Source organism: Panicum hallii, chromosome 2 (assembly GCF_002211085.1).
Source record: "Panicum hallii strain FIL2 chromosome 2, PHallii_v3.1, whole genome shotgun sequence".
Taxonomy (NCBI): Eukaryota; Viridiplantae; Streptophyta; class Magnoliopsida; order Poales; family Poaceae; genus Panicum; species Panicum hallii.
The window spans coordinates 48,017,267-48,027,350 of record NC_038043.1 but is presented as its reverse complement, the minus strand read 5'-3'; the positions used below and the strand labels follow the sequence as shown (position 1 = coordinate 48,027,350).

At 51.6% G+C, this 10,084-nt stretch overlaps 2 protein-coding genes across 4 annotated transcripts; one reads left to right on the top strand and one right to left on the bottom strand.

Annotated features, from left to right (window-relative positions):
* The first annotated feature begins 1,857 nt into the window (after positions 1-1,857).
* On the top strand, positions 1,858-3,477 carry LOC112883525 (homeobox-leucine zipper protein HOX6-like). The gene is made up of 2 exons (XM_025948827.1): positions 1,858-2,588; positions 2,761-3,477. The coding sequence occupies exons 1-2, from the start codon at positions 2,232-2,234 to the stop codon at positions 3,121-3,123; spliced, it is 720 nt and encodes a 239-aa protein (XP_025804612.1). The 5' UTR covers positions 1,858-2,231; the 3' UTR covers positions 3,124-3,477.
* Positions 3,478-6,131: 2,654 nt separating this feature from the next.
* Positions 6,132-10,082, bottom strand: LOC112883594 (mediator of RNA polymerase II transcription subunit 10b). Of its 3 annotated transcripts, none has more exons than XM_025948920.1 (6): positions 9,731-10,082; positions 9,522-9,602; positions 9,309-9,411; positions 8,192-8,281; positions 7,115-7,212; positions 6,132-6,546 (listed from the first exon to the last, which is right to left on the bottom strand). In XM_025948920.1, exons 1-5 carry the CDS (start codon positions 9,955-9,957, stop codon positions 7,141-7,143), a joined length of 573 nt encoding a protein of 190 aa, XP_025804705.1. In that variant the 5' UTR covers positions 9,958-10,082; the 3' UTR covers positions 6,132-6,546; positions 7,115-7,140. The 3 variants fall into 3 exon arrangements, with proteins under 3 accessions (XP_025804705.1, XP_025804704.1, XP_025804703.1); XM_025948919.1 differs by having other exon boundaries at positions 6,132-6,380; positions 9,731-10,081; XM_025948918.1 differs by lacking the exon at positions 6,132-6,546 and having other exon boundaries at positions 6,688-7,212; positions 9,731-10,081.
* Positions 10,083-10,084: the final 2 nt, after the last annotated feature.

The following is a 10,084-nucleotide window of genomic DNA, read 5'->3' as shown; positions in this document are numbered from 1 at the left end:
TCGTTCGCCCGCCGCGCCAGGCCCTCCTGCCGCCCTCTCCTGCCGCGCCTGATGCCACCCCAGCGGCGCCGATGGCGATCGATCGGCCGCGCTGCTCGCGGGAGGGGGGAGGGCCCATGCATGAACAGTTCCACCGCGCGCCGCGGCGGCCATTAATGCCGGGTAGGTTCTTGTTCGCCTGGATCGGTTCCGGGCCGAGCTTTATCTGCTTCGCCCGACGGGGAACGAGGCGATTAATTTGGATGCGCGGATCATAAACAACTATGGCAGGTACAGATACTGTTTCAAACAGAATTCGTCTCGCACAATTAAAGCCACGTTCCAACGTACATCCTAAGCCAAATCTAGCACACCTAAACCCCCGCATTAAAGCAGATGCTGTGCTCTGAATGGCAGAAGAATTCAGACCTGGCGATGAACAGGAAAGCCCGAGCACTCGATCCGAGCACATCTGAGCCGACGTTGCGCCTGAACGGAATTTTCTACGCGTTCAGTCCATCGCAAGAAAGGCGACGGGCTTTCGCCGGTCAACGATGAGTTACTTATCAAGGCACGAAATTCTGGGGCCTGATAAGATAGCAACCGGGAAGGCATCATCAAACATCAGCCAAGCAGGACCCGTCAGCATTCAGCCGTGGTAGTAGTTTAGGCGGGGCTAGTGGACTCGGGAGCGCCAGCCGGGCAGGCGCGCGGCGTCAAGCTTTTCCGCCGGGCGATCACACGGCCCAACCGGAACTCGCCAGCGCCGCCGGGGAGGAGAGGAGGACACCTGGGTGACGTGCGCGGGGAGGCCGGTAGCGTCGCTGCCTTGCCTGCTCCCGTCCCCCAATCCGGCCGCGCCGTCTGCGGCTCTGCCTCCCCCCCTACCCTCGCCTGTCAGCTTCTCCGCTCCGGCACAGGTGTTGGGGCTACCCGGAACGTTTCGCGTGCGTTCACGACACGTGAGCGCGTGACTCATGGGCTACTGTTGCCCGTATCGTGCCGCGCGTAGATGTTGAGGTACGTGTGGCGTGTGATGCTTGTGAAGGAGGAAGGCGAGTCAAAAATGTATGCGGGTGATTGTTGGTGCTACGAGAGTTGGGCAAGGCGTGCAGGTGACACTGTTCGCACGTATGCGCCGAGCGATTGGCTCCGTCCCGACTCCTGAGCTGCGAGCAAGCGAAGATTTCGGTTCGGAGGAACGAAACAGCAGCGGCCGCCCGCGGGATCGAATGGGCCAGGCAGCCGCCACCCGCGCGCGGTCGGCGCGCGGCGGTCATCGCACGGCGCCACCCCCGCGGCGCGCTCCAACCGCGTCGTGAACCGCCGCCGCCATGCCCCGCCCGCGCGCGGTCACCACACGCCACCACCACCAGCCGCCGCCGCAGCCGCGCCACCACGGACCCCGAGGGGATAGGTAGCCTGGCAGGCTGGCACACGGAGACGACGACGACGCCACTGCCCGCCCGACACGTCCCTCCCCGGCGCGGCGCCGCTAGCCTGCCCATTTCCCCAACCAACCAGCCAGCCACGCGCACGCAGTGCGACGCAACGGACCGGAGCCACGCGGGCGATTTGTTAACGTTATCCCGCACCCGTCGGGTCGGCGGCGTCCTCCTCCGGACTCCAGCGTCCAGCCCCCTCCTCGCGCCGCTGCCAAGGTGGCGCGGCGCGGCGCCGTTAAACAACCTCCACCACGCCACCACTGGCTCTGGTAAGGAATAAAAAAAATCGCCGCGCGGGCGCCGATATATACGTGGCCGCCACCGGCTTCCAGGGTCTCTCCTACCCCCGCGCGAGCTGGCGCTGGCTCCGGGCGCGGCCTCTGGCTGGAGAGAGAGAGAGAGAGAGAGAGAGAGAGAGAGGGAGGGAGGGAGGGAGATAGAGAGAGGGAGGATAGGGATCGGGAGCGAATTCTGTGCCCCTGCCCGGCCCGCGACAGCGACGCGGGCGGCACAGCGGGGCTCGCGGGCTACAGAGACGCGAGGGGGCGAGGGAGAGGGACAGGCCGCGCGCGCACGCCACCGCGCTCCATTGGACGCCCCGTTGCCATCACGCCGATTAAACTAGTCGATCGCCCGGCCTCGCCAGCTTGCTTGCTTCTCGCCTGCGATCCGGCTGCCCCCCGTTTGTTTCCTCCTTCCTCTTCCCCAGCAGCAGGGAAGGCAGGTGGTTCGGCGAGCGAGCGAGCTAGGGGAGGCTAGCCTAGCTCTAGGTAAGGGGGTGAGCCAGGTCGTCATCGTCCGGCGGCCATGGAGGGCGAGGATGACGTGCCGGAGTGGATGATGGAGGTCGGCGGCGGCGGGGGCAAGGGCAAAGGCGGCGGCGGCGGGCTGGACAAGAACAAGAAGCGCTTCAGCGAGGAGCAGATCAAGTCGCTCGAGTCCATGTTCGCGACGCAGACCAAGCTGGAGCCGCGCCAGAAGCTGCAGCTGGCGCGGGAGCTCGGCCTGCAGCCGCGCCAGGTCGCCATCTGGTTCCAGAACAAGCGCGCGCGCTGGAAGTCCAAGCAGCTCGAGCGCGAGTACTCGGCGCTCCGCGACGACTACGACGCGCTCCTCTGCAGCTACGAGTCGCTCAAGAAAGAGAAGCACGCGCTGCTCAAGCAGGTTGGTCTAGTCTTGTTGCCTCCTACGACATCTCTGATCTCTCGCGTGCATGCGTCGGTCCATCGCGGATGATCATCACGGCACTGCTAGTGCTAGCTAAATAAGTTCTTGTTCATCGTCCCATGCGGTCCATGGTCGTTGCTCATAACGGTCGCTCGGTTCGCGCATGCAGCTGGAGAAGCTAGCCGAGATGCTGCAGGAGCCGCGGGGGAAGTACGGCGGCAATGCCGGCGCCGGCGCCGGGGAAGACATGCGCCCGGGCGCCGGCGGCATGAAGGAGGAGTTCGCGGACGCTGGGGCGGGGCTCTACTCCTCCGAGGCCGCCGACGGCGGCAAGTTCGCGCACTTCACGGACGACGACGCCGGCGCCCTCTTCCGGCCGTCGCCGCAGCAGCCGCCCGCGGGGTTCACCATGTCGGGGCCGCCGGAGCCGCACCAGCCGTTCCAGTTCCACTCGACCTGCTGGCCGTCGTCGGCGACGGAGCAGACCTGCAGCAGCTCGCAGTGGTGGGAATTCGAGTCCCTGAGTGAGTGATCGACCACCTACTCGATCGCCAGATCATGACGCGACGATCACAAGCGGCGGGCCACTCGGACATCGGAGCACGTAAGGTCGAAGAACACGAGCCCGCAGAGGTGATCAGCCCCGGAGCGACGGTGTACATAGCTTCACCATTAGATCGATCAAACTCCAGTTCTCTACGTCCAGGCAGTCTCTTCCCCTCATCATCATCATCATCATCATGCAAACGAAATTTTCTCTTTTTTTTCTTCCCCCCTGCTGTCGCTACCAGCAGATCATGTAATCCAGGAACATGTAGAGAAAGATCGAAACCAAGCTATAGAGAGAAGGTCACATGCGAGCTAGTTGATTTGCCATGTTCTTCGACGGCCGCTTTCTTTCTTTAATTGTTTCGTTATTGTTTCATTCTCCCAAAGATAGCTGATGAACAGCTAGTAGATTAGAGAGAACATGAACATGGAAGTACGGGCTGCGAAAAAGAGGCCGACGTGGATCGAGATTCTTAATCGAGGAAGGGAATCGAACAGCAGGGCTCGGTACAGTACGGGAGGGTACAGGGTGGCACAGATCACAAAGGTAACATGCATGCGGCCATTCTTTTATGCAGGTGATCTGATGAGGCGCGCTCGCTGTTTAGGTCAAGCCGAAATGCGTATTGTAATGCTACAAATTTGATGCGGGATCTCTAGTGTTGTTTAGTGTGTTCGGCCTGGATCGCACTCCCGTTAACGACGGCAAACGAAGGTACAACTGGAAGGAACGATCGAAAGGTAAAAAGAGTTTTGAATGGGCGTAGTTTTCTTCGGAAAAAAATTACTAGATCATATTCGTTTTAATGATACAGATGGGTTTCGTCAAAAGAAATGCTTCGGTGATACCAAATTTTTTTGAGCTGTCCGAAGTTAACTTTTCAGTGTTACTTTTGTACTTCTGGTTATGTGGAATTCAGACAACCTCCTTATCTATTCTGAAGAAACGATATATCAACCGGGGCATGCGCTCATCCTCGTACAACAGTCCTCATGGGGGCATGCGTGATTGTACTTGAATAAGCTTACAATTCGAGGCCGTCGCGTCGTCGAGAGCGAGTGCACTGATGTCAAGTAAAATCATGTACGCTCTGGGCGATGCTCGACTCTACCAGGTTCAAGATGTTGGATCATCATCAAACTATTTTTAGGACTGAAATGCACATAAAGTCAAAGCATGATGCTGGAAACTGGACCTTTGATCTGATCCTTGGCTTATCCTAGTTCTAGTTTCTACCAAGACTTATCCTAGGGCCTAGGCACAAGCGACCAGAGAGTTTCACGCTTTCACAATTCCGCCATAGCTGTAAGTTTCTATCCTGACAGCGACCAACACAAACATGGTAAAAACGAGGTAATAAAAAAAAGTCGTGGTAGAATCACACGTTTTTGCTTGTTACCAGTCCCGCATTTCACTTAACCTGATTCCGCCGCCACCAATTCTGACGCCTCCAACAGGATTATTACGCCTTCGAGAAATAATAGCCAGCGGACTCTAGTCCAGTTGGCTACTGATGCCTCCAACAGGATTATCACACCTTGGAGAAATAATAGCCAGCGGATTCTAGTCTAGCTGGCTAGCTTATTGTGTACAGTAAAACTAACGGCCACGGTTCAAATCTCTGTGTGCACAGATTTAAATCATCTTATAGCTAGAGTTTGGAATCCTATTTTTTAGGAAATAATAGAAGTTACCTCAGTAATAATTAACATAAGACCAGATCACCCGCGGTTTGTTGTTCGGATACACGTACACGCAACTCAGCGCGTCCGATCCAGAGCTGTTTTATCCGCCGAGGTCCCTTTTCTCTCTCGCCCTCAGCTGCTGCCGCGCGGGCCCCACGGCATCCAATGACATGTCAGTGCACCACGCCGTGACGGTGCAGAATCCTAGATACTACAAGGCGAGCTCCTCTGTCTGTCCGACTGCCCCCAGGGCCTCGAAGGATTTCAGCCAGGGTTTATATTGTATACATATAACTAAAAGAATTTTAGTATTTGGCGCGTGTGTGCGAGCGAGTGAGGGCGATCATCCATCCATGGCTCCATAATATCACAGGCGCTTGTCGTGTTATCGTGGAGGTGGTTAGCGTCGCTTCCACCTCACCGATATGGGTTCCACTCAGGGTGACAGCTCATGACCCACGTATTATAAGCAGCGCGTCCCTGTCTGTCAAAGGCGACGGACGGCCCCCCCCATCGGGGAAGGGAAGGCCGGAGGAAATTGTTTAATCCGGATCAGTGGTGGCATCGAGTTCCTAATCCCTGCGGCAAATGGAGCCACTTGTACAGCCTGTTGATCGAGCGAAAGAAATCTGGCGTCACCGGGCTCAGTGGCGGAGTATTGTGATCATACCTTGGTACAGCTACCATGTACAGAAGACGCATTATTGCTCGGATGATGCTGCGTACATTCCCATCATCAGAGTCTTAAGCACGCAATTAGTTTGACCGGCCAATGAAGGGTGTCGACGCCAAGCAGGTTACAGAGCACGCCAGAAATGAGCGCGTGGTGCGGAACTTGCAGAAACTGGGTACAATGATTCAGAAAGCTGTCTGCGATCCAGGTAGTACTACGCACGCAACGATTTAGCAAGGCATCAAACAGTGGCTACAATTTCTTCCCCGCATCCTAGAAGCGGAAACAGTGGCATCTTTGATTTGATTAGCGGCTCATAGTTACTCCGTACCTACTGGCCCTAGAGTTGAGTGTGGCCAGGAATTGCTCATCCATCATTAGTTAGAAGCTCCAGCGCCTTGGAGCTGGGAACAATCAAGTCAGAGTAGTGGAATGAGCTTAGAAGGAAAAACAAATAGAGAAGAAAATGATCTCAGCTATCCGTATTCGGAGATACTCCGAATATCATTCAAAACAAACCAATGGCCAGGTCATACGGTTGCTCGCGGGTCATTCATACGTCTCAAGGATCCTCTGCATCTTTGATAATTGAGTTTATATACAGATTATATATATCAGTGCAGATGTCAATATCAAGCTTACTTCATCAGCCAAGCACAGTGACTATTATAAATTTTGCAAGTGCTGGATCAGTCTCGTACTCACAATATCATGTCCTTTTTCCCTCCCAAGTCGTTGATCATATAGTGCACTGCTACAAGTATACTATATCGTCGTATCCATTGATCACCGGACCTCCTAATCAATTTGTTCTGTTACCCAGGGCACATATCGCTCCCTTTTACCCAACGTCCCAGTCTCCACTGCTGCAACCACCCATCCTGCCATCCATGAGTTGGATCGATTGGTTAATCATGTGTTCTTCTCTCTAGTATATATCCTTAGCCCAAGTGTGCCTGTGCGTTCTTTTCACATCACACACAGCCGTACGTGTTCGTATATGGACACGCCAACGGCCAATCCCGTGTGCCCAGGACTGCGACGATTCTGAAACACGGCAACAAGATAAGTGCCCTTACACACGCCAAAGCAAGCTCATCGCTAGGATAATTTTAATCCTAGAGTAGTAGTATTAGGGCATAGACTGATGGAATGAATCTAGGGGCAGCCACCAACTGGACTAGCAAGTGAATGGAGTACAAAGCAGTACCCACAGGTCCATGAAGAATTAATGAATTGAATACATTATTTTATTGTCAATCACATGTATCATATCGCAACAGTAAGGAAGTATGCGGCACACCCGCAACCCTAGATGGTAGTTAGTGCTTAAAAACCTTCAGAGAAACCAAAACATAGCTAGCTACTTGCATGCACTGTCCTGCTTCACATTTTCTTGAGCTAGTGCCTAGAGGAAAACCTAATGAGCTTAGCTATGACAATCCAGCACCAAGTAATTGATTTCAGTTATTGGTTAAGTTGAATATATTGGACCACACATGTTATGAAAATATGTACAGATTCACTGATCAATCATATGAGGGGCGATTGCATAGAAAGACATGCATGTTTCTGGTTAACAAAGCCATCTCCAAACTAAACACAGGTAACAAACCTGCTATATGCAGGTGTATCCTTCTCTCAGTGCTCAGCTTTCACTTTGACATCTCCATTAGGCAAAGTGCTCTGGGACTGAGCCAACCGCTTCGCCTCCTGCATAAAGATGGAAAAATTACAAAGTTAATGCAACAAAATACAAATGTTGTCTTATTCTTACCACCAGAGCGACAAGACACATCTGCACATTTTACCACTACCAATGTATGAAAAAACTCTGCCCAAAACTTGGTTTCTGGAAACCCTAACAAGGAGCAGGATTTTGTGAAACCTACATGTTTCTCACAGAAACCAATTACTTTTCACCTTTCTTAGTTACCAGTTGCTAACTAGTTGAAAAAGAATAGGGGCAAATGTAACTCTCAGTTCCTGCTGTTTCATGAAAACAGCACTAAACCACCTGGTCCATCTGAGTTATGAGTTTATGAACATTTAGGATAAAGAAAAGGCTCTACCTGGACGGGAACTGTGCAGTATTTGCCAGAAGCTGGCACAGTTGAATAAGATGCAGAGAAAATCAAGCTCGTCATGAATAAGATGCAGAGAAAACCAAGGCCAGTTGATAGTGATACTAGATGATCTAATCTTACAGCTGTACAGTTCCAAAGTAATTAAGTCAATTAATGGTCTCTTGAATCTAGCAGCACTATTCTAAAAGGTGGCCTCCTAGTTGGTGTGCCTAGGCCATAGGAACCACCCTGCCGCCTAGCCCGCCTAAGCAAACAACTACCCCTGAATAAGAGCTAGGTATTGCCTAGCCTACAGCAAATACATGCTATCGAACATTTGAACTCATAGGGAACAAGCCTGAACGTAAAAATTTACAAAATAGAAGTTGAATATAAAGAGTACATTTTGGTGTAAGTTAAATTAAACCCATAGTACCAACAATAACTTTTAAATAGGCAGCTTATAGTTAAATGTGTATATATTGGTTAATCTCATCCCTAAATCAAACTATAAATGTCATTTGTTAGGGATAGGTCAAAATCTTATTAGTTCAACAAAAAGTAAAGTGCATATTGGCTTGGATGCCATATGAGTATCAGATAAGGACAATTGTGTTTTCACTTACAGCAGCAGAAGAAGCACGAATCTCCCTGTATTGTTCTACGTCCTCGGGGAAAGCTTGTTCAAGCTCCTCAAGAAGATGCTTCCGTAGGCTCTGAAACAAACCAACTTTCAATGAAGTTCATATTTTTGAATAAAATGCAGTATGGATAAAAAAATAATTAAAGATAATTCAGTGTTCACATAAAAACGGCACCCATTTGATCAACGCGAATGAGAAGTTTTATGATCAATTTATAACTGTTTGTAACACTGATAACCATATGGATAAACAAACCAGGACCTTGCAACCATACATCCCTTGCACAAATGATATACTAAGTGACACATAAAGAATTTCCAATCTAACTACTCCAACTTCAAAATAGGCACTCGGAAATCTAAACCACCAACTGATTAAACAAGATAACATGGTGCTAGCTATCTGTATGAGCAGTACTACAGAAGAGTTTGGTGCTGCTTCACCTAAATTTAATTATAAAAGATTATAGAAAGTCGTGAAAAAGCCTGGGCAAAGCTGAAAAAAATGATAATGGTTTGACAAGGTTTCTTCTTCTTTTTGAGGGGAGGCGGATGACCGACTGTAAACCATAACAAATCTCAGCAGTGTGAAAAATCGGTAGTTCTAATGTCAATCTACGAAGAAGATAGGCCCTGTGCTGCTTAAATCTAAGACAGGTACACATATACACATTCCCTTCAATTCACACTTGTATCTTCTTATATCAAAAACAAGTAAGAAACATAAACTGGATTCCAAGAACAGGAAAAAAATACTTTGGCAATTCCAGTGATGTATATCACAGGAAACCATGGTATGGAATCGTCTCAAAACAAGTTCTAACTTGTGCAAAACAACAGCAAGGCACAGAATCCTCATTTATTGAGAAAGCCGGACAATGAGAACAGCCAGTGTGTATCTATAATTTCTAGTACACAATTGTATATGTCGCGTGTCAATGTGTACTATCATTCTAATTCAACAGAGAAGCTGAAAAGCTCGCATGTTTGTCCATGTTAACCAGTCCTAATTAATTCTAAATAGCTGCTGAAAGCTCTAATATACTAGGTCCGGGTTAACCAATCCCTGAAATGATTGAAGCAATACAATGCATCCATACCTTGAAAGCGTCGGTCTTGCCCTTGGTGATCTGGTTCTTCGCGATGCAGCTGTTGAGCACGTCCCTTGTAAACTCGTCGGGGTTCTTCCCGTCGTCGATCAAACTAACAGAACACAAACCATTCATAATAACAGAACAAGTCAGAACCATAGCACAAGTCAAGAGCAAAATCGGGTCGGAGGGTGGGTGAAGATATGAAATCAAGGAGCTCACTTGACGACCTCCATGGGCACCTGGATGTCGCAGCCCTCGGCGAGCTTCTGCATCGTGTCGAGCTCCGCCACGAGCGCGTTCCTGAGGCACGGCGCACGCAGCGGTCAACGGCAACGCAAACCCTAAGAACCACATCCCACACAGAAGCGCGCGCCAAAAAGAGGCGCAGGACGAAGCGGGACCGGATAGGGCGATCCCGGAGAACTCACAGGCGCTGGAGGAGGGGGAGCTGGGAGGCGGAGTTGAAGGAGGAGACGGTGAGGTTGAGCTGGTGGAGCAGGCCCAGCGTCTTCTGGATCGAGCTGGTCACCTGCGCCAGGTTCTGCTTCGACGCGTCCTCGGACCGCTCCCCGCCGGCCTCCGACGCTTGGACGCCGTTCCCCGCCGCAACGGCGGCCGCGGCCGTGGCGGAAGGGTTCAGGGCGGCGCTGTCCATGGCGTAGTCGGAGGAAGGGGAGGGACTGGGAGGCGGTCAGGGAGGACGACGGGGGAGGAGACGAGGAGGCGGGGCTTACCGTCGAAAGTTCTGGGCGAGGAGGACGGGCCAAGCTGCCTGTGACGAA

Excerpts from the sequence above, each read along its gene's own strand:
- LOC112883594 (XM_025948920.1), bottom strand. The coding sequence starts at position 9,957 with ATGGACAGCGCCGCCCTGAACCCTTCCGCCACGGCCGCGGCCGCCGTT. Across the intron at positions 9,603-9,730 it reads CTCCCCCTCCTCCAGCGCCT|GAACGCGCTCGTGGCGGAGC; the intron begins GTGAGTTCTCCG and ends GCCGTGCCTCAG. Across the intron at positions 7,213-8,191 it reads TTCGTGCTTCTTCTGCTGCT|GAGGCGAAGCGGTTGGCTCA; the intron begins GTAAGTGAAAAC and ends ATCTTTATGCAG.
- LOC112883525 (XM_025948827.1), top strand. The coding sequence starts at position 2,232 with ATGGAGGGCGAGGATGACGTGCCGGAGTGGATGATGGAGGTCGGCGGC. Across the intron at positions 2,589-2,760 it reads AGCACGCGCTGCTCAAGCAG|CTGGAGAAGCTAGCCGAGAT; the intron begins GTTGGTCTAGTC and ends TCGCGCATGCAG.